This window comes from Eschscholzia californica, unplaced genomic scaffold, assembly GCF_041429995.1.
Source record: "Eschscholzia californica isolate CP2 unplaced genomic scaffold, dmEscCali1.0.p SCAF_1, whole genome shotgun sequence".
In the NCBI taxonomy this organism is placed as follows: Eukaryota; Viridiplantae; Streptophyta; class Magnoliopsida; order Ranunculales; family Papaveraceae; genus Eschscholzia; species Eschscholzia californica.
Window position 1 is genome coordinate 76590069 of NW_028238198.1, and position 26581 is coordinate 76616649.

The 26581-nt window shown below is 36.2% G+C and overlaps 3 protein-coding genes and 1 non-coding gene across 6 annotated transcripts; 3 read left to right on the plus strand and 1 right to left on the minus strand.

Annotated features, from left to right (window-relative positions):
- Positions 1-3360: 3360 nt before the first annotated feature.
- Positions 3361-7455, plus strand: LOC147569298 (uncharacterized). The gene is made up of 6 exons (XM_086655774.1): positions 3361-4666; positions 4981-5143; positions 5249-5431; positions 5522-5605; positions 6086-6167; positions 6740-7455. The coding sequence occupies exons 1-6, from the start codon at positions 4311-4313 to the stop codon at positions 7204-7206; spliced, it is 1335 nt and encodes a 444-aa protein (XP_086511900.1). The 5' UTR covers positions 3361-4310; the 3' UTR covers positions 7207-7455.
- A 953-nt stretch (positions 7456-8408) lies between these two features.
- TRNAC-GCA (transfer RNA cysteine (anticodon GCA)) lies at positions 8409-8480 on the plus strand. The gene has a single exon. It is a non-coding gene; the product is annotated as a tRNA-Cys (tRNA).
- Positions 8481-17878: 9398 nt separating this feature from the next.
- Positions 17879-22518, plus strand: GBSS1 (UDP-Glycosyltransferase superfamily protein). 2 transcript variants are annotated; one of them, XM_086655775.1, is made up of 14 exons: positions 17879-18087; positions 18907-19255; positions 19410-19490; positions 19575-19673; positions 19773-19862; positions 19978-20041; positions 20152-20252; positions 20349-20458; positions 20542-20785; positions 20864-21040; positions 21133-21324; positions 21447-21533; positions 21637-21765; positions 22069-22518. In XM_086655775.1, exons 2-14 carry the CDS (start codon positions 18923-18925, stop codon positions 22183-22185), a joined length of 1824 nt encoding a protein of 607 aa, XP_086511901.1. In that variant the 5' UTR covers positions 17879-18087; positions 18907-18922; the 3' UTR covers positions 22186-22518. The 2 variants fall into 2 exon arrangements, with proteins under 2 accessions (XP_086511901.1, XP_086511902.1); XM_086655776.1 differs by lacking the exons at positions 19575-19673; positions 19773-19862; positions 19978-20041; positions 20152-20252 and having other exon boundaries at positions 17963-18087.
- Positions 22519-23510: 992 nt separating this feature from the next.
- LOC147569301 (large ribosomal subunit protein P1-like) lies at positions 23511-24913 on the minus strand. Of its 2 annotated transcripts, none has more exons than XM_086655777.1 (4): positions 24734-24913; positions 24544-24641; positions 23898-24107; positions 23511-23788 (listed from the first exon to the last, which is right to left on the minus strand). In XM_086655777.1, exons 2-4 carry the CDS (start codon positions 24613-24615, stop codon positions 23735-23737), a joined length of 336 nt encoding a protein of 111 aa, XP_086511903.1. In that variant the 5' UTR covers positions 24616-24641; positions 24734-24913; the 3' UTR covers positions 23511-23734. The 2 variants fall into 2 exon arrangements, with proteins under 2 accessions (XP_086511903.1, XP_086511904.1); XM_086655778.1 differs by having other exon boundaries at positions 24544-24645; positions 24734-24845.
- Between the last annotated feature and the right edge of the window lie 1668 nt (positions 24914-26581).

Below are 26581 nucleotides of genomic sequence, written 5' to 3' on the forward strand. Positions count from 1 at the left end.
AATAAAATGATAAGGGTTTCAAATTCGATTAAGTTAATGTGATGGTTGATCAGTTACTGGTATTTTATATAGTCGGTGCTTTAGAAAGCACGCATATGTATAAGTAAACAACCAAACATGTTAAGTATGTGGTCATCTAATTCAAAACTAATTGAAAATGAGTTGAGATGACGTAAATATTATATTTTTGGTTGTTGGAGTGCCCATTTTTTGTCCGAGGGACTCGACTGTGACATTCTTTCAGCCTAACATGTATCTTATGGAGTACGTGACTTTTAAAGCTATCACGTGTGGATGTAGCTTTGATACTATTTTAAATTTATAATCATCCAACTCAAAACTAATTACCAATGAGCACAGATGACTTAGACATTGTATTTTGATATTGTTGGGTGTGTACATTCCCAAAATCGGTCAACAAGCACCCTCAAAGCTTCAAAGTATGAGCTATCTCAAGTGACACTAAATGTTTTTTTTTTTTTTTTGAATATAGTGAGACTATTGAGCTAACATGATTCTACCATCTCTAATACAACATGTAATAAGTCTTCCATCGAGAGGGTAGACTTGACGAGGTTTTTGGAGAGAGAGAAAGTCCAGCCTGACGTCATCAGGCGATTGACTTTCTTCCCTCTTTTTCCCCCAAAAACGAACCTTAAAGCTCTTCTAGACCAACCAAATCCACCTTAATCCACCACTCAAATCATACATGCAATAGCATCTTCTCATTTAACATACCAGCATAACTACACATCCGACTCATCAACTCCTTGCCTCCATTATTGTTCTCTCAACTATCATAAATAAGTTACTCCAAGTAATCCCTAATCTTTAAAATCCAAATCACTCACAATCTACTAACACAACAAGCAAAATCGCGGCATCTTTCAACCAGATCTAACTTTCAGAAATCTATGAATCGGACAGAATAATCCCGAATCACAGGCAGCGATATGTTCCTCATCGAAGCCCTATATAAATTACAGCCGGGTGAGGAGCCAACAGACGCAAAACATAACCCACAGTTCATCATCACGTCAGCACAATCTGCGCAATAATCTGGTTTCTTCTTTACTGTTGAAAATCTAGTCTTTAATCTAGGCCTTACTTCTTATCCTTAATTAGAGTCTCTTGAATGGTTTTATGCATTTTTTTTGTTGATTTTTGTGAGCTTTAGATCTGTCGGTAATAGGACTTCCACATACATGTCTATTTTTCTGAATCTCTTGGTTTTTAGATGTGCATCCTTAGAGGTCAAGCTTAGAGATCAACATTTGTTTGTGGTTTTCATCCCCCTCCGGTTAGCCGATGACCAAACCTTAGGTTCAAATCTCTCTTCTATCTTAACTAGATATTACTTTAACCTTGGACCTTCTTCTACCATCTTACATTACATCACCAAGAAAGGTTTTAATGTATGGGATCAATTCATGTTTATTTGGATCCATCGATTAACCTTATAGCTCATGAGCTCATGTCGACTGTCTTATAAGATATTTAACATTAGTATTAACTTACCTTTCGACCCAGGAAGACACTACGATTCACATAGTTATATCCATCTTTGCAGCCCACCTTTTGTTTCACACTCATCAGCTCAATCTCTGTCGAGTACTTTCGTGTTTGATTTCGAATAGCTTTAACTACTTATCTTAGTCCCTCAACATGCTCACTTCCACCCCTTTTCGGCAATTTATTTGCGATCTTTAGTCGGATGAGCTGGGTATTTACACTCGGGCTATGACGGCGATCCCATTTACCAGGTGTCTGATCAGATTCTACTTTGTGAAACTCGAGCGAATATGGTCTCTGCATATGGAGAATACTGGCGGGATAACCCGGAATCATCATTTGGTTCCACCTTACAGACACCCTCGTTTCGTTCTGGAACTTCGGGTGTCTGTTTAATTCATCTTCAATGTTACAGGAAGACGGGTACTAGTTTCCTCTTTCAATCAATCGGAAGGACTCTGAAGACCAATTTTCATATCATCCTCTTGAAGAGCTAGCAGACTTATAAGCTACAGAATGAAAGAAGCTCCACTAATCGAAGCTATATTGCGCAATTCCTCAAGTCATTTTGTTGTTTTACTTTGTTTACTGTTATGTTTGTTTTTTAATTTGGATATTGTAATAAACACTTAAGTTAATGTATTTGCTTTCAACAAAAACAAAAAAAATGTAATAAGTCTTCAACCTAAAACCATTCACTTAGGTGCTGCAAATTAGTGGGAGTTGCTACTATAAGTGGTTCCAATTCTATAGGTCTAGGTAGTCTGGAAGTACCTGTCTTTAATTTTGATTTGCAATGATACATAAGTGTAAACTTTAAGAAGGTATCACCTACTAAAAGAAGGTATCACCTACTAAAAGAAATTGATAAATAGTTGTAACTTTGAATTGTGAAAGCCAAACAACACTATCAAGTAGGTTTGGCCGGGGAAGAATAATAGCATGAGTTACACGACCTTATAGTGTTTTTCTTAGTTTCCTTTTTAAAATCCACTTTTCCCTCTTCCTTCTCTCTCTTTTCAACCAATTGTAGAGGTAGATATGTGGAAAAAAATTTAGTCCCACAGAAATAGACCACAATTTTATCTCCATCTCTCTCTCTCTCTCAGTACACCGGCCTATTGTTGTGCCTTCAATTTTCATCATAAGTTCTACGATGGACCCAACAAATCATATAAATGGTTCATATAACATAGTTTTTTTCTTTTTTGTTGAAAATTCATATAACATAGTTGGTAGTGCAAAAGCTCCAATCCTTTTGACATAAGTTTATTCCACCTATTGAAAAGTAGGTAAATGATGGTGGGTCCAATCTCTACCTTTTCTTTTCTTTTTTTGTAGAAAGGGTCCAATCTCTAACCTAGTGAGGAGCAATAAGAAATTCAAACTCAATATTGTTATCTTTATCTCTTGTGTACACATACACATTTGATGTTCTCTCCCTTTAAGTGATTAAGTTTTTGCTTATGTGGATTAGTTATAAAAGCACTATTATGGATCCAGGAGAATGGAAACTATTTGAAAAATAGTATAATTGATTATTGTGAAATTTTTAAGTTCGTTATTACTGGCACGAATGATTTCAAACTCTACCTCAATCAATTACTCTTTTTTTTTTTTGTTGAACTTCAATCAATTACTCTTGCAAGGAAAAAGAGAATAACAACTCTTAAAATGCTAATGTAACCATTAAGAATCTATTTTTCGCTACCCACATTTATGCTTTAGTTATTGGGTAAATTTTGTGTCTCTTACAATAGGGCAATTGAAATTTGTAAAATCAACGTAACAATCTAATTCTATTCAAACGTCTACTTAGAGTAATAGACTAATCTTCGGTTGAACCTAAATGTATTTTTTATTTGGATATGTTTTCCCACTTTGATTAAACCATAAAGAGTCAAATAATTTACCTAGTAAAAGTTTGTAACCTTATTAAATCTTGGTCATCAATCATCATTAAAGAAATTTGTAATCGTACTGGAATGGAGATTGGAGAGAGAGAGAGAGAGAAAGTTCAAAGGTCCTTCATTTTTCTATGGTCAGCCCAAACGTGGTAAATGTGAGACCGCGGGACACCACATTAAAAACCATTTCCATATAAATATCTGGTACTAGTATAAGGTTTTGGTAGCCATATCCTTATACTAAGGCATTCAAACTTTCTCCTCTAAAAAAAACTATCTTTAATTGGAACTCACAAATTTGGTAGGAACTTCTTCATCATCATCAAAATCATTCCGGCTTTTTTTAGGGTTTTGATAGAGGAAGTTTAAAGAGAAGTGGGAATTCAGAGATATTTGGTCCTACGAGAATCAGAGTGTAATCTGATAACAGATTGATTCATTTCTTTGTCTTCTTTCTAATCTTATTTCTCTTTATTTTGTTCCTCTTCACACTACCCACATCTTTTCTTTCTCTTTTTTTCTGTTTATCAGAGAAAGGGTTTCATTTCTCTCTCTCCCTCTCTCTAAACCCTCGAATCATCCTTTGCTTAATTGTCTATTTTTTTGGGTTGAATCGAGGGGTTTTATTATAGGGTTCAATTTCAATTTTACTTTTGAAAATTTTCTTGCTTAACTTAAATCAGAACAGTAGCTGTTATTAGGGTTTCAAAATCCTCTCCATTTTTCCCACGTTTCTTATCTTCTCTTTTCTTTCCTCGAAGTACTACTCACTTTGCTTGTTATCCACGTTTCAATTGAATCGAGAGTTCTCCTTCTTCTTCTTCTTCACTTTTATTGGGCTAAATTTAGCAGAAAATTTCAGTATAAATTTTTTGAGTTCTCTGGTTATTAATGGCTATGATATCAACCTTATTTGAGCTTTTTGAAGGACCCGCAATCGGGAATGTTTTTACAGAGCTATTTTTATTTCTGGGTCCTTTATGGGTAGCTGTTCTTATTGGGGTTGTAGTTGGATGGGCATGGAAACCTAAATGGGCAAACTTGGGAAAGGATAAATTGGATCATACAATGTCAAAAGCTTCATCTTTTTCAGCTAATTTGATTTCATCACCAACTTTCAGTTTTGGTTTAGTCCCTGGTTTGAATTCAATCAAAGCACATTTACCAAGCTGCATTTCTTGGATCTCTGGTACTGGAGCTCAGGAGGAAAATCTGTCGGTGCCACCGTTATTCAATTCCGATTGCAGGTAATTTGAATTTCTATCATTTCTTGCTTTCATTATTGATGAATTTGTTGGAATTCTGTAAAGAAATGAAAAGATTTGAAGGAATTGCTAACTTTGCAGTTATTTTATTCTTCAATCCCATTTCATCATAATTGAGTTTGCCCAAACTTGATGGTTGATAGAGAAGTTGAGTCAAGTTGGTTTGTTCCCAACTTATAATCTTTTCGGATCGTAGTACTCCTGTCACTATTTTACGCACAACATCGAGCTTCGAAGATAATTTTTGCTCATAGAAAACTTCGTGTGTTTCTTACTTGTTGTTCGGTTTTGGACAGTTCATCACAAACTGAAAAAGAAACACCATTAGCTGTAACAAGAGAGGATTTGAAGCATTTAGCTCAACTTGTCGCGGTTACTGATGGAGGTCCTAAATGGATACAGATGATGGATCGTTCTACCCAAAATATGAGCTATCAAGCTTGGCGGAGAGATCCCGAGGTAGGGTTTATGACAAAACTAGTGTAGAAAATATTACTCTTTTCCGAGTTATCTCTTTTGTGTGTCAAGTTTTATCTAATTTGGCTTTAATGAATCAATTGTTAGACTGGGCCTCCACAATATCGTAGCAGGACTATCTTCGAAGATGCTACACCAGAGACAGTCAGAGACTTCTTTTGGGATGATGATTTTCGTCAAACAGCTAAATGGGATGATATGCTCATACATTCGAAGATACTAGAGGAGTGCCACAAAACAGGAACAATGGTGGTTCAATGGATTAGAAAGGTAACAAGAATTTCGCCACATTCTCAATTTTTATGCAGTCATTTATCTTGGTTTCCTCTTCTCATTTTCTTTATGTTGTGTATGGTGCAGTTTCCCTTCTTCTGCAGTGACAGAGAATACATTATTGGCCGCCGGATTTGGGATTCTGAGAGATCATATTACTGCGTTACGAAGGTATGATAAAAGAAACTAATTTAGATTTCGCTTCTTTTTTCTGATTCTTAGATTATTAAGATAATCTGGATTTCATCGGTATCCATTTTATCGTATGTTGATTTTTTCATGCTTAAGTTGGTCAAGGCATTGTTCATTTTTCATATTGAGTATTTCTTAGACTTATTTTACAATCTTCATTACCGAATTCTTGTAAAGTTAATGCATGTAAGCTAGTGAATTTGTTATTAGCTGCAGATTTCGTATGACCTTGTATGTTGTATTATCGATTGAGAATGCATGATAGTTGGTTATAACAGATCTTGTTCTGGTACTTGTAACCAAAAAATTAATAGAGGGTTTTTCCACATTTTAGGTCACATATTATGCATGTTACAATCACCATTTTTTTCGCCGTTTTCTCATGTTAATACCCGTTAATGGTTTATGGCGGTAAAACAGTTTCTAGTTTGTGATCTATAATTTTCTTTGTGTTTTCAGGGAATACCATGTGATTACATACCGAGGCAGAACAAACCAAGACGGGTCGACCTTTACTATTCTAGCTGGTGCATCCGACCAGGTAATTGGCAATTCTATTTCCGTAATCCCATTGATCTTTTGAAACTCTTTATTTTTCTGCACACTTTGTCTATCACTCAAAAGAACTATATGCTTATCTTAGAAGAAAAAGAACTTAACAGTTCGGTGGAATCCTGGACATGTTTCATAAGATGACAAACAATCTTTCTTGTCATGTTGTTGAGAGTCGAGTCCGACATGTACAAAAGTAAGTCTCATGACCATGAATGTAATATCTAAGTGCCAATTGGTTTTGAGTTAGACGACCACGAACTTATAGTATCTAAACTAGGCTCACATGTAATAGGTCCAATTTGTTACACGTCACCCTGCAAAAAGACACGTATTAGGTTCAAAGAACTCCACATGTTAGAGGGCGTGTGGAAATAGCCCACGTGGACAAAGAAAGTCCCGTAACCGAGAGTATAACATCTAGGATCTCTATACATACTCTACTCACTGCCAATTGGTTTTGAGTTGGACAGTGAACTTTATAGTTCAAATTTTTTTTTTTTTTTTTTTTTTTGAGTTCTTGATAAACTGTCGATAACCAAGTCTCTTGCTGGTGAACAGTTGAATCGAAGAGAGGAAATGGTCAGATGACAGCATGTGAGGTACTATTATTTCACCACGAAGACATGGGGATTCCATGGGAAATTGCGAAACTTGGTGTCCGTCAAGGGATGTGGGGAGCTGTAAAGAAAATCGAGCCTGGTCTTCGTGCATACCAAATGGCTAGATTATCAGGAGATCCACTTTCCAAGAGCGTTCTCATGGGTCAGATCAACACGAAAGTAAACCCTAAACACCTCAAAGATTTGGAGAACGGCACTAACGAATCTTCAGAAAGCGAAGGCAAAGAATCTTTGGATACGGAAATAACAAAACCAGAAAAGAACCCGATGTTTAAGAACATTCCGAAGCTCTTATTTGTCGGAGGAGCGGTCGTCCTTGCTTGTAGTTTCGACAAGGGACTGTTAACCAAGGCAGTTATTTTTGGTGTGGCAAGGAGATTTGGAAACATAGGAAGGAGGTTATGAATCAATTCAAATTTGAAGGGACGAAATCTGGAGAAAGAACTGCCTCAATACAATCAATGCAGTTTTAGGGTTGTTCATCTCCTCTGATAATAGGAAAATGTGATGTTGTAATTGTTTGTAATCCCTTTTTTGGTCATTTGCCATTGATGAAGGCTTGCAACTTTATCAGAAGATGGTAAGTGGGTTAGAGTTGTATAAGTAGAAATATAATAAATTCCATCAAATGCCCTTTATATTTACCAATCAAAAGTTGGATATACCCTTCTATTCAGAATTGTCTTCGTAGTATAGCATCATATTCTGTAATGAATATTTTCTAATTTTTCAGTTTTAATTCAGTATGGAAACAATGATGGCTAACAACTGAGCATGACTTGTGTCTAGCTCGTCCGAGTCCGAGTCTGGGTAGTGTCTTAACTGACTTGTCTTAGTTAAGGTCACTGTGAGAATAGTTCCACATGATAGAATGGGCAAGTAGCAACCAAGAATATAAAATATAGGTTCTCTCCACTCATAGCCAATTAGTTTTGAGTTGGATAGCTACAAACTTAACATGGTATCAGAACTAGGCCAACACGTGATAGGCTTAAAAGCCGCACGTGCTCCACGTCTCCCGTAAAGAAAAAAAAATGCACGTGTTAGGCTCAAAGAACCCCACACGTGAGGGGGCGTGCCACACGTGAGCGGGCGTGTGAGAACAATCCCACATGGGAGAATGGGCAACTAGCAACCAAGAATATAAAATATAGTGATATCATTCCAACAAGGACCTCTTAATTCAGACTTATTTATGATTATGAGCGACAAATGGACTGAAATCAGGTCGAGCTGACTGTTCAGATTAGTCGAATAAGACAATTCACGAAGTAGTATCAAATATCACATTTGACTTGGAGAAAAGAAAAAAAGAATATAGTAAAAGTTCATTAGCAAGAACCAAAATGAAATGAAGGTATCATCCAGCAAAACCCACACTACAACACCAGGAGGCTGACCGTTCAGATTAGTCGAGTAGGCACCTTTTTGTTTGTTTCAGAGTCAGTCTTGGTTAAGTGCCATTACAGGCCACAGCACCAGGAGGCTCGCCTGAATGTTTAGTCTCTCTAAGTCGCATAAACCCACGTTGTCACCTGTAACATAAAAATTGTACCTGCGCAAGGTGTTAATCTATAATCTTTTCTATAGAACAGTTAATACCAAATGGGTCCATAGCTCAGTGGTAGAGCATTTGACTGCAGATCAAGAGGTCACCGGTTCGAACCCGGTTGGGCCCTAACTAAATCTTTTTTATTATTTAAAAAAGAAAAAGAGGGGAATTTGTAATTGAAGAGAAGAACAAGTTTTTTTAGACAACCAAAAAGGATAAAGAAGAGTAAGGGATGAATCTAGAAGCTACTACTACTACTATTTTATTGTTGGAATTGCGTGTTCTCTATCTTTATACCAAACCCTCCTCTCTCATTTGTTTCTTTGTGTGGTGGGTCTTGGTTTTGGTATTTAATTATTCTGCCACATTTTAGGCATTCCCCCTAATCTCTTTCTAATTTGTTTCAGTGGACTAGTTGGGCAAAAATAAAACTTTTTAGGAGACTAATATTTTGCTTCTCCCTCTGGCAAACTTTAGGTGCCTTTGGACTTGGACACCGAACAACTGTTCGCGTCACGGGACGTAGTGTGTTGGATGTGCGTCCTAACTGGTCCGTCTTAATAACGTGGTGGGGTTGAAAGTTAACCCTCCAATTTGAGGGGCCTAAAAGTCCAACTAACTTTTGGTTCATGTTTCAATTAACAAGATATCGGCTAATTTCACTCTAAAGTCTAAAACAGAAATTTGGTGAATCAATGCCATCTTGGAAATTGACGGTTCTTTTTGTCCCTTTTCAGAAGCTTCATTATACGAATTGGGTCTCAAAGAAATTTAATCTATGAACAAGAACTAATTATAAACACAAAAGCAATTTTAAGAAGAATGAATTGAAATTTCTTATAAAATATTTGGGAATTTACATTAGACAAAAAAAAAAAAACTTTGATCGTAATACCATAAAGATTTGTAATTAATTAGAAACAATAGTTTCATAGAAATTCAATCCATCAAATTCCGCCGCAAATCTTATCTTGTTCATCTTCTGTTGTTGTTGTTGTTGTGGGTTTCTTCTATTCTCTGGTTGTTCCGTTGTGGATTTCTTCTTATTATCCAAATTAATTTCATCTTTCTTCTTACTTTTTTGATCATATGGAGAAGAAACAACTTTTCGACCTAGATATTCGGCACATACGGCATCAAAGGTACTAAAAATTGACATCATTGTTGCTAAATTTTAGGAGTTGAGTTTGTAGAGATGGATAAAGTTTGAGATTTTAGAGAGAGAAAGTTAGTTTTTGTTGTTTGATTGATGAATGAATGAATGAGAAGTTGAGGAACTAATTTGGAAGGGGAGTTGTATTTATAGAGAGAGAGAAAGAGTGGGGATTATTAGTCAGTCAAGAACGCGGAGAGGAGAAAGAAAGGAAGGAAGGAAGTGGATTCGCCGCGTGCATACTAGACTAATTTAGACGGTGCTGGAAGGAACCCCCTAAAACCCACCCGCCAAACTTGACTTTGTCCAACCCCCCAAGAGTACTCCCAATTCCTTGTACCCTACCTAATTGTGACTACCTCAAGAATAAAGACTTCTCTATTTTACTTTTTTTTTTTTTTTTTTTTTTTTTTTTTTTTGAGAATTCGACTACGGTTTACGTTAGTCGTTACAAGGCATTGATGCATCATAGAGATGTAATGAGCACGATAACCGCCTACTTTAAACTGAGACTGAAAGAGGCCTAAAGCCCGACAACGAAGAGGCCTAAAGCCCGACAAATTATTACATTATTCATAGCCTACATTACATAGGATAAATCTTGATGGCAACTGCTTCCACCGAGACTCGATCCCACGACCTCATGGTCTTAAGAGGGGTGTCCAACCGTTACACCAAAGGGTGGTGGACTACTTCTCTATTTTACTGAAAATAAAGATTTCGGCCAAAAAGGTGTCTTGGTTGACTTGTCAAATCTTAATGGACTAAATTAATTAATAGCTTGGTTGCTATTTATACTTTAAATATAAAATGTTTCTAACAATTTAACGTGATGCCTGTGTCTAGTTGATTTAAGCAGTTCTATAGTGTTCAAGTTGATTTAAGCCGTTGACCTCTTCAAGTCTGGATACTCCATTGAAGAAGGCAATAAGAAACCTAAATTACGTTCAAACGCCTTATTTCTTAATTGCTTTCTATTTGACCTTTAATTTGGATAACCCCAACTCTCCAAATTAGGTATATTACTTTTCCCACCCGAGCAAGTAACTCATGGAGAAGGGTTTCTTGATTCCTTTTTCAAACCACTAGAAGAGTCTATCTTGCAACAAAAAAAAAACTAATTGAAGCCTACTAAAATATTTTACTAAGGGGGTAGTGGAGCGGGACTTTCACAGACTTTCATAGACAAAATGTCCCGTAGACATTTCAAGACATTTCGGATGAGTTATTATAGACAACATGTGTTCATAGACATTTTCAAGACATTGAGAGTTTGTAGACAAAATGTCTTTATAGACATTTCAAGACATTTGATCCATAGACAAAATGTCCTGGGGACATTTTAAGATCTTGAGTCCATTGACAAAATGTGTAATGCATATTATATTTGTGCTAATCAAAAATATATTTTTCGACTTTTGTAGACATCTGTGAATATTTGTGGACATTGATGGACATTTGGTAGACATTTATTATTTTAATATTATTATTATTATTTAATCACATGAAATAATATATTAATACTAACATTTCAAAAATATATTTTTCGACTTTCGTAAACATCTGTGAATATTTGTGGACAAAGATGGACATTTGGTAGATATTTATTATTTTAATATTATTATTATTTTTTAATTACATGAAATAATATATTTATACTAACATTTCAAAAATATATTTTTCGACTTTCGTAGACATCTGTAAATATTGTGGACATTGATGGACATTTGGTAGACATTTACTATTTTAATATTATTAATATTGTTTAATCACATGAAATAATATGTTTATACTAACATTTCAAAAATATATTTTTCGACTTTCGTAGACATCTGTGAATATTTGTGGACATTGATGGACATTTGGTAGACATTTATTATTTTAATATTATTATTATTGTTTAATCACATGAAATAATATATTTATACTAACATTTCAAAAATATATTTTTCGACTTTCGTAAACATTTGTGAATATTTGTGGACATTGATGGACATTTGGTAGACATTTATTATTTTAATATTATTATTGTTGTTTGATCACATGATGGACTTCAAATGTCTCTTGTTTTTTGAAAGACATTTTGGCTTCCAAATTTATCCCAAATCCTTCACAAATTCATCAAACTATGAAGTCCACCAAAGTCTGGGACATATTTTGTCTACAATCGAATGCCTCGGACTTTCATAGACTCTCAAATGTCTGGATTTGAATGCCTCAGACTTTCGTGGACTCTCAAATGTCTGGATTCGAATGCCTCAGACTTTCGTGGACTCTCAAATGTCTGGATTTGAATGCCTCAGACTTTCGCGGACTCTCAAGAGTCCGCGAAAGTCTTGCTCCACTACCCCCCCCCCCCCCCCCCTAATATTTTCTCAACTATCGTTTTTCATGCATAAGTTCTTTTTCTTGCAATTTTCATACATACATTACTATGTCGTTTCCCCATTTTAGTTGAATTTGATAACAAAAACTAAGAGTCATATGTTGTCATTAAAATAAAAGTATGAGTTAATTTCAATTTGGCCACCTACTTTGTGACCAGCTAGCTTCCTTTATGACCTCATATTTTCTGTAAATTCAAATATGACTCATTTTTTGATGTAAATGTCCTAACTACCTTCATTTAAATATTTTTTCAAAATAAAATTAAAAATAAAACTATCAAAAAAATATTAAAAATATTCTTTAAAAAAGTATATATTTTGGGTAGTTATGGTATTTACCTGAAAATAAGTGAGGTGGAAATATCTCTTTTTTTTTATATTTTATTTTGAATTAGGAAGGGTAGTTATGACATTTATTTGAAAATAGGGAGTCAAATTTGAATTTATGAAAAATAGGAGGCCAAGAATGAAGCTGGTCACAAAGTAAGGGCCCAAAAAGGAAATAACTCTAAAAGAATATATTATTAGAATGTTTTCTTCTCCCTTTCCCAAGAGAACATGTAAATCTGAGTACTAAAAAAATGAAAAACTAAATTTGATTATCTATCTCCCCTTTAACAAAAAAAAAAAATTTGATTATCTAATACCAACAAAAAAAAAAAAAACCAATATGAACTATTTCATGTTGTGAAAAGCTCTTTGGTCCGGTGATAATATGTATCTCTGTTCACATTGTTAGGTGAACAATTGTTAGGTGAATTCAATGTTTTATGGGGCATTTTTAGTTTCTACTAAAATCATACGCGATTGAGAGGGCATGTATTGTTTTTTTGAATATGGACTACAATCAACGTTAGTCATTACTTGACATTAATACATCATCAAGATGTGATAAGCACGATAACCGCCGAAAATAAACTATGAATGAAAGAGGCCTAAAGTCCAACAACATATTAAAGAGGCTTATTATTTATATATTCAATATCTATGGATTCTAGCTCCAAAAAAATCGAACTTTAGACTTCTAGATTTTGGGGTTTGTGTCAACACAATCAACCACTTGGGCAACCTAGTAGTGACAAAGGACATGTATTGCTGACTGTATATGGTTGGAGTCACATAAAACAATTCTTCAACCAAGTAAATTCGACTTTAAGAAATACACATTGAGGCCCTCAAAAGGACGTCAACTAAAATAATGACTAAAGTTAAAAATCATTATCAGACCACCATCGGCCTAAAAGTATACCCTAGGCTATCATATATATTAAGAAATCAAATATTCTGACCATATGCTAAATTTTTATATACAATATTAGTCGGCGCCTAGAAACTACGCAAATTCAATGGTTAGCGTCACTTATAAGTAAAGGAATACAACTTTTGAGTATATGGGTGATTGATTATTTTGTTGTTTGGTAGTTATAAATTACATTTTACGAAAAATGCGCCTTTTCATTCAGAAGTTGTCTACAACTTTGTGTAATACTATAAAACACGATATAATTTTAAAATGAATGGTTGGATTCATACCACTGCCATGACGACAACAAATATGGTTGGTTTCAAAGTGAATCGTTGTTTTCTCAAAGTTAGCTTCCCAAAAAGAAGGCTCTAATTTTTATTAGACTATGTCGAAAAACCATATATTTGAAGAAATTGTGAAAAACAAAACATCTAGAGAATAACCTACTTAACAAAACTGCTTAAAAGAGTTAAAAGATGGCTGTTCTCATAAAGAGTTACATAAGTTATTGACATTTGTCACCCACCATTTTTTTAATTTAAATGTGAGAATAGTCTCACTCGGAAAAAACGATCTAGTAACAAAAAATATAATGTTCAGATCTTCTCCATCCATTTGTTAACTGTTTTTGAGTTAGACGACCACAAATTTAACTCAGCCAGCCCCACATACATTCCACGCCAGTGAGAAAAAAACATAAGTGGCTCAACCCCTTTTGTCAAATGTTGGTTGTGTCAAATGTTCCCACCCAAACCAGATTCTTTTCTTCCCAGACCATCAGCACCATCTTTACTTTCTATTACACATAGGCCATAGCAAGACTAGGCCACTAGCACCACCATCTTCATCTTTTCCTTTACCAGGCGAGGCTAATAGTGGGTCAACAAACTCAATATTTGATAGGAGGTAAGAAGACCAATTCTTCGTGTGCCTTGGGAGTTGGGAACCTCCCCTTCGTGTTTCAAACTTTCAACTTCCGATGCACGCGAACGACTTTTACTTTTCATACGCCTTCGACCCTTGACAAACACACAAAACCAAACACTTCCTTCTAATCCTCTACTCCACCCTTCACCCAACTAAAACAACATCGCCCTCTATCTCTTAACACGTATACAACAAAAGTCAAAGGTCATTGTCTTAACACGTGGTTCCTCCTCGGCCTCAGAGACATAGTTCTGAACCCTACGTCACTGGTTATGATTGACAAGTGGGTAACATGCAAAACACGTGTCAACAACTGATTCGTGATTTCAGACTTATTATACAGAAACCTGGTCCCACGTTGTACGATATCAAACTGTAGCTCTGACGTGGTAATACAACCATTAAAGCTAAAAAAAGGAAAACAAAATTAATTAGACTAATCATTTCTTAATTCTCGTTAAAGTAGAGAGAGAGAGTATATAACCAGGTTGAATCAGGGAAAGGCGGAAGGTAGAGAAAGAAAAAGAGAGAGGGCGAAGAAAAAAGGAGACGAGGGGATTTTTGAGATCCGGCGTGATTTCGTCGGATTTCATCACTTTTCCAACAACTTTCTTCATCTTCGATCTCTAAAAAAATGAAAGGATCAATTCCTCTTGTTGCTTCTATCATTGCCGCTTCAACTACCGTTGTTATTACCTCCCCCGGCGATTGGGATCTCTCTGCCTATCCTTGCTCCGATAAGGTAGAACAATAGTACCTTTTTTCTCCGTATTGTTTCTCTCTCTCATTAGGTTTTGATTTTTCTCTTGAAGATCTCCGTTTTTCTTCATTGATCCATGCTCAGAGAATCTAATCTTTTCGAATAATTTCTGTTAGATCTTGCAGTCTTTGATTTCATCTCATTTTCTTTGTAATTATTAGTTCCTTTGATACATTAGGGTTTTGGAAGAACTTTACTCTTTCTTCTTCAAAGATTTTGTTCTAATAAAGGCATTACCTTTACACATTTTATTTCAAATTTTCTAACATTTTGTTACTTTTTCTCTGTTTTGATAAATTAGGGTTCTTCTTCTTCTTCTACGAGTAAAGATGATGAATCCAGTAAGAACAGTTCATCGTCGGGGAGTTCGTCGTCATCAGAGAAGGAGAAATTTGCGCCAAGATTTGATGGATTGAGATTCATAGAGACCTTAGTGACGGCACACAGATAACAGAAATTAAATCATCCTAATTCCTTGAAATCTAATTTTTTTCTATCTGTTATAATTTTGCTTTACTTTGTTCAATTGATTGGGGGAGAGGATATATGGTTTGATTGCTTTTTCTAAACTATAATTTTGTTTTCGAGAGAGAGAGAGATGGTAGTTGTTGTGGGTTGCTAGGGTTTCTTAGAGCCTTCTGATATCGAGCTGTCTAGTTTTTCGGCGTTTTATTGCTTGATTTGCTTTTACATGTAGACTTTTGGCCTCTCTTATTATTAATTATTATTATTATTATTAGTACTATTATACTATAATCTATCTTCTTTTTAACGTTTGAATTAAAGAGGTTCTCTACCTTATAAAAGTGGGGAAGATACCCTAACAAATTACAGATAGGGCATTAGAGAGGGTCCGATAGTTAAAAGTTTGGGTACCCCAATACAACTTCATAGACATGTCTATGCCATTCAGCCATGGTGGAGCGGGCATGACATCCTACCACCCATGTTCACAAGTACATCCATAACTTGGCAATTGGACATCCCAATTGGGCCTTGTTCATGCATGTCCAGGAGATACCTCATGGATTTTTCATTTGAAAACATGGGACCAAGTACAAAGTGTACATATATCTCGACAAAAAAAAAAAAAAAGTACAAAGTATACCCGATTTCCAGCACATGTGTTGAAGCCACTTCGATCATGTGTTGAGACAGGTCCCATTTTGAAGCCAGTTTGGTGCGTGTGTTGAGAGAGGTCTCAGACCAAGCCTTGTTTGGTCGGGACTCTACTTATTTGAACTATCAGTGAATGAGTTGTGTGGTCCTAGCGTTGCTTCTAAACGTGTTGGCCATGCCATTTTTGGCCAGCTCCCCCCATTGTGAGGCACTATAACTTCTTGTTAGCATGTTCACAATAATTTAGATGTTATATCAAAACAAAGGTTGAATATCAAAAGAAAAATCCGTTTGCCCTTTATAGTGTGACCAACTCATTTGTTTGGTTTCAATTTGGTTTAAAATGTGACTTGACAACTCTTTCTTTTCTAAGAAAATATTAAGTATGAATTCAATTCCCATATGCTATTTGGTTCATCTTATACATAAATTCTATTCACTCTTCTTTTCTTCATGTATTTTCAACCCAGGGGTGTGGGTGAGGGGGTGCGGGAGGTGCGGTCGCACCGGGCCTCCCTCTCCCCAGGGCCCCTTCGAAGAAAAACTTATAGAAATTTATACCTAACCACTATCTATAACCGAGAAGCCAGAAGACAACATCAAATCAAGCCAGAAGACAACATCAAATCAAGCCAGCTGAGAAGGCCCAACGATATTATGTTGTAGGACCCTACCAGTAGTTAGTAAGTTAGTGGATTCCGCCATAACTCTGGATGAACTTTGTTATCTCATAAGTTAAATACGAAGACAAACATAAAATAACATAACTAAATATTTGACATTTCAAATTTTCTTCCTCGACATCCTCTTATCTTTCATTTTCTTTCACTCCTTTGATTTAATAGGTACGATTTTTTCTATATCAAATTAGTTTTTTTTTTCTTCTCTTTTTTATTAATCCTTCAGCAAAAATAATTGATGTTTATTGTGTTGATGTCATATGTTTAGTTTGTTGTATGGAAACTATTATAATTAATATTTATCGTTTGGGGCGTGTGATATTTTTGTTACCGTCTTATTGCGATATAAAGGGCCTCGATTAATATTTATCGTTTGGGGCGTTTGGGGCGTTTGGGGCGTTTGGGGCGTTTGGGGCGTTTGGGGCAATTAAAATATAACGATCACATTGCAATATCTGAAGATCTACTTGATTATTAGAATAGGTGAAGAAAGTGGTGACTATTAGAACCCATGGCTAGATTGAGAAATTGGGAAATCCCTAATAAATAAGGGTAGACTTGGAAGAACAAAAAAATAAGCCCAAATGTAATTGAGCATGTTATGTATTTAGTCCTAGAAGTAGTAAAAAGTTAGGTAGTACTTCATTCACCATTTATACGGTCTCTCCTACTTCTAAATGGCATTTAAAAAAATAAGAAAATGGTAAGATTATTGAACTTAAAATTACATGTTTGTAAAACTACCTTTTTTTATGAACCATGGTTTTGTTTTCTTTCTTAAAATCACTGGTACAAAATAATTGATGAAAACCTAAATTTTTCACAGTCTGTGGTATTCTACCTCATTTCTTGGATTAGCATCAATGTCTGCTAACACTTTTTTTTTTTTGATGAAGGATGTCTGCTAACACTTGGATTCTTTTTTTAAATTATTGATGCGAAGTCCCAACATCAGAAGTTCAGAACGTGAAAAACAAAGAATAAAGGGTTTCCCTGACTCGGTGTCGTTTTTAGTAATCCAGTCACATCAGTAGGACCTATCTTTTGCTGATATGGCATAACCTGGATCGTTATTGAAAAAAATCTATTTGTCCTTTTTTACTCACAAATTGATTCAACAAAACGAATCTACAAACAGACAAATCAAAATCTGACGGTACATATTTCATCTCAAAACTCCAGTTTTTACGCATATTCCCATATGTGCCCTCGGGACCCAGTCCATTATTTCTTCTCTTTTGTTTATAAACATAAAGGAACTAATATGAGAACGACACGTGTCAATAGTACACTATTCACTATGACCACTACAAATTAGCAGTTCTTCCACGGCCAGTATTCATAGTGTACTGTGTTAGTTGATTACTACTACATTTTAGAGAGAGAGAGTGTGTGTGTGTGTGTTTTTTTTCTATCTCTTCTGAAGCTCATACCCTTAGCTGATCTTTTCTCTCTGAAACAGGTAAGCTCTTTTTTTTGTAAATTGTTATTGGTGATTTTCTTTTTTTTTTTGAATTGTAAACTCTGGGTATGTTATTAAGTTCCAGTGATGAATTTGCCTCATTTGAACTGTTGATGAATTTGCCCTAGTTAAGACAATTAAAACTGCTACTTTTGTTGGGTTTAAACTTTAAATTTCAAGATGATCTTTTTGGGAGAGAATCATAGTATCCAACAAAATTAAATTTTCAATGAAACCTTGGTGGTATGGTATCCACTGATGTGGCACTTGGTAGACTTCTTTTTTATTGGAAGTCAGATCTGAAATTCGACTTGAGGTTTGAATTGTTCCGATCATATTGAGACTGTTTGTTTTTGTATGACTCATGATGTCTGACTACTTTAACGGCTAAATTGGGTTCATTTTTGGGTCCATTTAATTCAGACGAAGACTATTCATATTCAGACGACTCAAAATTTCACAATCAGAAAAAAAAAAAAAATCGTAGTCCAACATAGCAAGTTGTCTTACATATTAGCTAGACCTTTTGGGTGGATTTGGACTTAGACTGGTCAGACAGAGAAACCTGGGGTGGTCCAAGGCTCCAAGCAGATCCACGCTGAAGAATACCCTTTTACCATGACAAATGGGCCAGTGAACCTTGGTGAAGCCTAGATCAAGGACAAGTACTGATAACATGACTAGTGCTTAGACGGGTTTACATCGATTGCACAGATGACATCAACACTAAAATGCCCTCTTCCTGCTCTTGTCCTTATTGTTCATGTCTGGCCTTTATTTCAGCCTACTAGTTAGTCTAATTCAGGGGTTTTATTTCAGAGCAAGAGTATTTGCAATGGCGACGTTAACTACTTCGCAACTTGTATCACGAGCCTCAAATTTCAACTGCGGAGGAAGTAGTGAGCCTAAAGACACATTAAGACAACTTAGCATGAAGAACCAAACCATGACTCATAGTGGGTTAAGGTCTCTGAGCAAAGTGGATTTCATTAATATGAAAACAAGTAGTAAAACAATGATAAGAAAGGCAACCAAAACAAGGAAACCCACAGGAGAAATAACATGTTCAAGTGGGATGAACTTGGTTTTTGTTGCAGCAGAAGTAGGTCCATGGAGTAAAACTGGTGGACTTGGTGATGTTCTTGGTGGTCTTCCACCAGCCATGGCGGTAAACATTACTCTTGTTCTTTCACTACTTTTCTCTTTGGAATGATCAATAAATAATTGAATTTCAGTTTTTGTTCTTTCGCCGAATTGGGTTTGCAATATTTGTTCAAAATAGCATAACTCAGTACTAAACTCTATGACTTATTCTTTGTTAGGCAAACGGTCATCGCGTCATGACTGTCTCACCTCGGTACGATCAATACAAAGACGCTTGGGATACAGATGTTGTAATCGAGGTGAATACTGGTTTATATAAGCTTCAATATCTTTATCAATGGAATAATTTCTCAATGTTTCAAAAATCATTCTGAAATTTGCAGATCAAAGTCGGGGATAGAACTGAAACAGTTCGCTTCTTCCACTGTTATAAACGCGGGGTTGATCGTGTTTTCGTGGATCACCCATTGTTCTTAGAGAAGGTAGATTTTACTTTTCGGGTGTTCTGAATGAGATTTTTAGCAAATGAATAGACCTCTATAGATCAAATGAAGCTTACTAGTTGTATCTTTTTCTTAAAGGTATGGGGTAAAACTGGATCTAAAGTTTATGGTCCTAATGCCGGATCAGATTACCAAGACAACCAACTTAGATTCTGTTTATTATCTCTGGTGAGCAATTGAAAATCGTCTCTCTCAGTCGTGTACGTTTTAGTACTAATAAACTAAGTTTGATTTAAACAGTGTTCAAAATTCTAACTTTTATACATTTTTGTATGAAATTTAGGCAGCTTTGGAAGCACCAAGGGTTCTAAATCTCAACAGCAATAAGTATTTCTCTGGACCATATGGTGAGACCCCTCTCTCCCTCTCCCTCTCTAGTCTGTCTCTTGTGATGCTTACTTTCTCATTCTAACAAGTCTACCCGTTAAGGTAATATCATTAACTTTCATTTATGCAGGAGAGGATGTTGTATTCGTCGCAAACGATTGGCATACTGCCCTTCTACCATGCTACCTTAAAAGTATGTACCAATCTAAAGGACTTTACACCTCTGCCAAGGTAACAATTTTTCTCAATTTCACTCGAAATAATGTGATTTCGGATGCTTATGATATCACGAAAAGACTTAAGCTTTGAGCTTGATAATACTTTCAGGTAGCCTACTGCATACACAATATTGCCTACCAAGGCAGATTTTCTTTCTCGGATTTTTCACTTCTCAATCTTCCTGACTCATTTAGGAGTTCGTTTGATTTTATCGATGGGTATGAATTCTGTAATTTTTACGCCTTCCTGTCAATATCTTGTACAAAATTTCCGCATTTTACCGAGTACTAAACTTGTTCAGGTATTTGAAGCCCGTGAAAGGAAGGAAAATCAATTGGATGAAAGCTGGTATTTTAGAATCAGATAAGGTTATTACTGTGAGTCCATACTACGCCGAAGAACTTGCTTCTGGAGAGGATAAAGGTGTTGAATTGGATAACATCATTCGAAAGACTGGCATTACCGGTATTGTGAACGGCATGGATGTCCAGGAGTGGAACCCATTGACCGATAAATACGTTGACATCAAATACGATGCTACAACTGTAAGGAAAATATTGATTTTTTTTGTTTCTTGTTATTTGCACTTCTTTTCCAAGTGACTAATGGTTACTGGGGTTCAGGTGATGGATGCAAAGCCTCTTCTGAAGGAAGCATTGCAAGCAGAAGTCGGGTTGCCTGTGGACCCAGATGTACCCGTTATAGGTTTCATTGGTAGACTTGAAGAACAAAAGGGCTCTGACATTTTGGCTGCTGCCATTCCGGAATTCATCGATGAAAATGTGCAGATAATAGTCCTTGTGAGTATTCGAAATCGGAGTTTTGTTCTTTTCCGTGGCCAGTATGAACTTAGCTTGCTTAACTCACGTTACTTATCTTGGGTTTGTTCCAGGGAACCGGCAAAAAGCCCATGGAGAAGCAGCTGGAACAACTTGAGATAAGCTACCCCGACAAGGCCCGAGGAGTTGCAAAATTCAATGTTCCGTTGGCTCATATGATCATAGCAGGAGCTGATTTTATGATGATTCCTAGCAGATTTGAACCATGTGGACTCATTCAATTACATGCTATGCGATATGGAACGGTATCTTCTGCAATACAATTTTCTTCTTGACTTTGAACTTCACTTTATGACTCAACATTATAGCAAGATCTAACGATTATATCGATAAAGTGGATAATAGGGAACATGTATTTTTCCTGCAGGTACCTATTGTTTCTTCAACAGGAGGACTAGTTGATACTGTCCAGGAAGGTTTCACCGGATTTCAGATGGGAGCATTCAATGTCGAAGTAAACATCATCCACTCTTCTCATTACACATTGGCTTCGATACTAAATTGAGGCGTATGTGTGTTATCAAAACTAAATTCAATCAATCTTTTGATCCTCTTAGTGTGACGAAGTTGATCCAAAAGATGTAACTGCCATTGCTACAACCACCAAGAGAGCACTTGCAACCTATGGAACTCCAGCATTAACAGAGATGATTCAAAATGGCATGGCTCAAGATCTCTCTTGGAAGGTAAGTTGAAATGCTACAAAAGTAAAATTCACTTGAGGTAGAAATAGGGATTAGGTGTGAAACCGCCTCTCCTTGGGTGGTTTCATCGACTCGTGATCAAACAGGTTGATGGTCGTCTGTAAAATCACTGTGCCGTTTAAGAAAAACAATATATGTTCGCCCTTCCCGTACATGGATGAACAAACCCATCTTCAAGATTGGTTGTCTGAATGTAATTTAAGACAACATACAAATTGGTGAGTGGGCAAAATCAAGGTCTTCTCAATGTGTTATGATGAGTCATGTTTGATATAAATGCAACAGGGACCTGCCAAGAAGTGGGAGGAAATACTGCTGAGTTTGGAAGTTGCAGGGAGCGAACCAGGCATCGAAGGAGAGGAAATAGCTCCACTTGCAAAAGAGAATGTTGCTACTCCTTGATTAGTTAGACTCACCCTAGTTAAACTAACTTACGAAATCTTCTTAGTTGTTGCCAAAGACTGGTTTGCTTCTCTGAGTGAAATATGGAGTAAGACTCAATCAGATCGAATAATGTAACAGTCACGGGCGAGACAAGAGTTGGTTCCTAACTTACGCGAGAGAGTCCCTCCCTAGCTGGTAATGTTAGTGGATGATTGATTAATATGGTCCTATACTCGTGGAAGAACCGTCCGATTGTAACTTAGTGTTAGCACTAGCTTATTGTTTCATGTTTAAACAATTTGTGTTGCATCATACTTTTCAGAATTGGTTATTGAAAATCCTATTGCATTACGCCCTTACTTTTATTTCAGGATCACCCCTTCTAATTTAGAGCAAAAGATTAGAGTTTGCCCCAACACTAAGATTGACAGAGGAAGATATTGTAAGTCGAGTTGGAAAAGTTCATGCTAAATATCTAATTTACCGATGTCCAAAATGCATAGCCCTAAGGTATACGCATTTTGGATATTGGTAAATTACATATTCAACACGAGTTCTTCCAACTCGACTTACAACATCTAAATTTCTTATTGGATACTGTAAGTGGAGTTGGAAAAGCTCGTGCAGAATATCTAATTTATCGATGTCCAAAATGACCCAAGGATTATGCATATTAGACATTGGTAAATTATACATATTCAGGGCTCTTCCAACACGACTTGCAACATCTAGTTTTCTTATCGGACAATAGACAGGTGACCCATTTGTACATGATATGGAAAATAACAGGTCGGCCAAGATTTAAACCATATATGCTATTTAAACCATATATGCAACCCGATCACAAGACCCGGCTCCACCCAAATAATAACAGAAACGCAATTTCAAGCAAGCCAAATACTCTTAGAAATGAAATTCCAAACAACTCAAATGCAATTTCAAACCCCAACACAAATCAAACCAATGCAACTAATAGCAAGCCCGTTGTGAACAATGGCAAATTCACAGCAAACTATTTGCAAACTACTACACATGCTTCGCAACACTCTTCAACCAATTCCAAACCTAGCAATCGGTGATGATTTTTTTATCTTCTGATTTGCGGAATACCTTTAAACTCTTATTTTAAAAGTGTAACAAAAAACTAAAGTTTTCCACACCAGAACAAGCTGATTTGCTAACCGAAAAAAAAGAAGGAACAACCTCCTTTGCCAAAAGAGAACTATATAGTTTGGCAGACAGGTAGCCTCACACTTAGTAAGAATAACAAGTTCCTATAAAACCTAGAAAAAAAATATCAAAAACAATAACATATAATATAGCAAATGGTAAAACTACTAAACTTCATCGAAAGATTTATCTATTAAGACTCAATACAACATCCAACAAACAAAACTTTTATCAATTCAACCAGCTAGAGCTAACATTGTTTAAATTAATAAGTTGCAGACACAACAAACTAATATCAAAATTCCAATCGATGGAATCCATGGATAACAACACCGTTTTACCAATTTAACAACAAAACAAAACACATGAAATTATAGAATCATACTGAGAGGAGTTCCTAGTCAAACAAACTGAATCCCATGTCATCGTCACTCTCTTCCTTTGCTTCTTCCTGCAAATATAACAACAATGAATTCATTATTTCATCGGACCAAATTAAAATATAGGGTAGTATTAACAATCTAAACAGCTAATGTATTTCTCCAAAAACAAAAATTTACCTTCTTTTCCTCTGCTGCTGGAGCAGCGGCAGCTGCACCACCACCACCTGATGGGGCAGAGACAGCAACGGCAGCACCGGCACCACCAGAGCCGACATTGGTGATTAAATCATCAATATTTCTCTTCTCAACCAACTTGGCGAAGAGGCTTGGCCAGTAAGATTCACAATCCACTTTAGCAGCTTTGATCAAGGTAGCGATCTTTTCAGCCTGGTTAACCATTTCAATTTAATACCCCAACATGGAAAAATACAAGACCATATGACCAAAAAAAAAAACTTGAAGAACTAAACTAAATCATACTGATAAGTTATTTGTTAAAGATGATCTATTTGCAAATTAGAAATTCCTAAACTTAAACAAAATAACCATAGAATCCTAAATGACCTAAATTCATTGTACCAATATAATGAGGATATTTTAATCTTCACTATCTAAAAGAATTTCATGATCTATTAAAAGACTAATCAAGTTCGATTATTAAAGCAAAGATTATTACTTTGAGAATATATCAAACCCTAAACAACTTAGAATATTTGACCAAATAGGCTAGTAGTATTACTTCAAGATCTATTGAACTATAAATAAGTCCCTAAAGATAATATTTTCAAACTGAAGTGGAAGATAGAATGAAGAAGAAACTTACAGTGACGGGAATCCCATCGTCGTGAAGGATGAGGACGGCGTAAGTGGCAGCGATTTCTCCGGATGAGGCCATTTTTGTAGCAGGAAGAGATGATTAACCTTACTTATAATGAAGAATAACAATATCAGATTCATATACGAAGAAAAAGAAACAACAAAATGAAATAAAGTAAATAGAGAGAGAGAGAGACCTCAAGTACTGATCTGCTTTTCTTCCTTGCTAGGGTTTACGAAGAATGAAAATGAGGCTCTTCTGCTGCTTATAAAGCGTACGTAATTAGGGTTTGTAAGAGATTGATCACCACCTGCTCTTCTTGGGCCTGGTACTGGGCCTGGACCTGGATTCATGTTGTCTCTTTCAACTGGTTTCCAGAATATAGAATTTGAGAAATTTTATACACACTTACTGAATGTTATGCACACACTTGTTCTACAGACAAAATCACAAAACCCCTCATTGCTGTACGCTCACGTCTTACCCTCACACCATCTTCTTTCCCAATTGAGCCCAATTGTGGTTGGAGTTTTCTGTCCCGCTTCGTCTTGCTTTCCATCTCTCTTCTACTCTTCTTTTCTCTCTCATTCGTACCACAATCGCTCTTTCTCTCTCGTTTCCCTCTACTGGTAGAGTACCGTACCGAACTGGTTGAGTATGGTAAATGTATGTTACATTGTGTGGATACTACTGGTGTGGTCAATTATAGCATCTTCCTAGTGATGAGCTTCCGAAAATCTTATGGAGGTACTAATAACCAACTACCGGAACCTTAACGGGGCCTATCCCACTATCTTTTTTCATTTTAAGCAACTCGAGAATGATTCACTTTCTACCTTGCTTCAATGTTTATGCATAAATTCGAATGCTTAATGCATTTCTATAATGTTTCGCTGCAAAATGTCGGTGTATATAAAACATTTAGTTCAATGTGGTTTTACCCAGAACTCTGTCAAAACTAGTTGACCAAGTATGGTTAGAGTCAATACCCAAATTTGAGGGTGTTTGTCACCCACCTCTTCTTTTTCACTTCTTCTGGCAAAAAATCGACGTCCGGAGTTCGGTCTGCGATTTTTATTCTTTCTTCTTCTTCTTCTTCTTCTTCTTCTTCTTCTTGTCTCTTCTCTCTACTACCTCTTTAGGCTCTGTGGCGAAGGGGTTCCCCTTCGTCAGAGTCTGGAAAAAGGTCTGGTGTTTCCAAACTCGAAAATCTAGAACCAGACGAAGGGGAGTCCCTTCGCCGGAGAGTTTAGAGAGGAGCAGGAGCAGGAGGAGAAGAAGAAGAAGAAATTTTTGTCGTCGTCGAACTTCGGCCAACGACTTTTGTCAGAAGAAGAGAGAATAAGAGGAATAAGAAAGGTTTTTTTTCATTTGTGAAGGTCGTCGGTCGGAGATTGCCAAACAACGACGACTTAACGTCGTCAAGTATGTTGTTAGGTCAGACATTGACTGAGGCATTGCCTCATACAACATACGTTGTTTTTAACCATTTTAGGGATTGTCTTTACCAATGTTGGGCAAAGCTTATAAAATTCCCAAGTTTTTAAAATGTAAAATGTGTAAAACATTCAGATGTTTCGTGACAGAGTGTAAATGTCTAGTTGAGATTTAAGTGAAAGAGGAAAGAATTTTGGAAGGGAAGATCTGACTCTCCTAACATTAGCAGTTGCAGATATTGTCTCCGCTTTTGCCACCCCAAGCCCACATATACAGGTTTTTTTCTCGACGGAGGCTTCACGAGCCCACATAAAAGGTTAGGGTATAGTTGAAGACACACGATTCACTTGACCATCTGAGTACGCAACGACGTCGTGGACCATCCACAATGCTATGTCCTCACTTAGCCACCACCTGTCGTGGTATGAGATTTTATTCTCCACCAGAGGCCTTGGTACGTACTAAGCTTGAGTGTACACCTATATCTCAGACTTCGAACACTCTGGTGAGCGATACAGGACTGTGAGATAACATGGTGGGATGCTAAGGATTTCGACCATCTCCAATGTAAAACTCAACAAAATCTATATTAGTTTTATGTCTGAAA

Excerpts from the sequence above, each read along its gene's own strand:
- LOC147569298 (XM_086655774.1), top strand. The coding sequence starts at position 4,311 with ATGGCTATGATATCAACCTTATTTGAGCTTTTTGAAGGACCCGCAATC. Across the intron at positions 4,667-4,980 it reads TTATTCAATTCCGATTGCAG|TTCATCACAAACTGAAAAAG; the intron begins GTAATTTGAATT and ends GGTTTTGGACAG. Across the intron at positions 6,168-6,739 it reads TAGCTGGTGCATCCGACCAG|TTGAATCGAAGAGAGGAAAT; the intron begins GTAATTGGCAAT and ends GCTGGTGAACAG.
- GBSS1 (XM_086655775.1), top strand. The coding sequence starts at position 18,923 with ATGGCGACGTTAACTACTTCGCAACTTGTATCACGAGCCTCAAATTTC. Across the intron at positions 19,674-19,772 it reads ACCCATTGTTCTTAGAGAAG|GTATGGGGTAAAACTGGATC; the intron begins GTAGATTTTACT and ends TTTTTCTTAAAG. Across the intron at positions 21,041-21,132 it reads ATGTGCAGATAATAGTCCTT|GGAACCGGCAAAAAGCCCAT; the intron begins GTGAGTATTCGA and ends GGTTTGTTCCAG.
- LOC147569301 (XM_086655777.1), bottom strand. The coding sequence starts at position 24,615 with ATGGCCTCATCCGGAGAAATCGCTGCCACTTACGCCGTCCTCATCCTT. Across the intron at positions 24,108-24,543 it reads ACGATGGGATTCCCGTCACT|GCTGAAAAGATCGCTACCTT; the intron begins GTAAGTTTCTTC and ends ATGGTTAACCAG. Across the intron at positions 23,789-23,897 it reads CAGCAGCAGAGGAAAAGAAG|GAAGAAGCAAAGGAAGAGAG; the intron begins GTAAATTTTTGT and ends TTATATTTGCAG.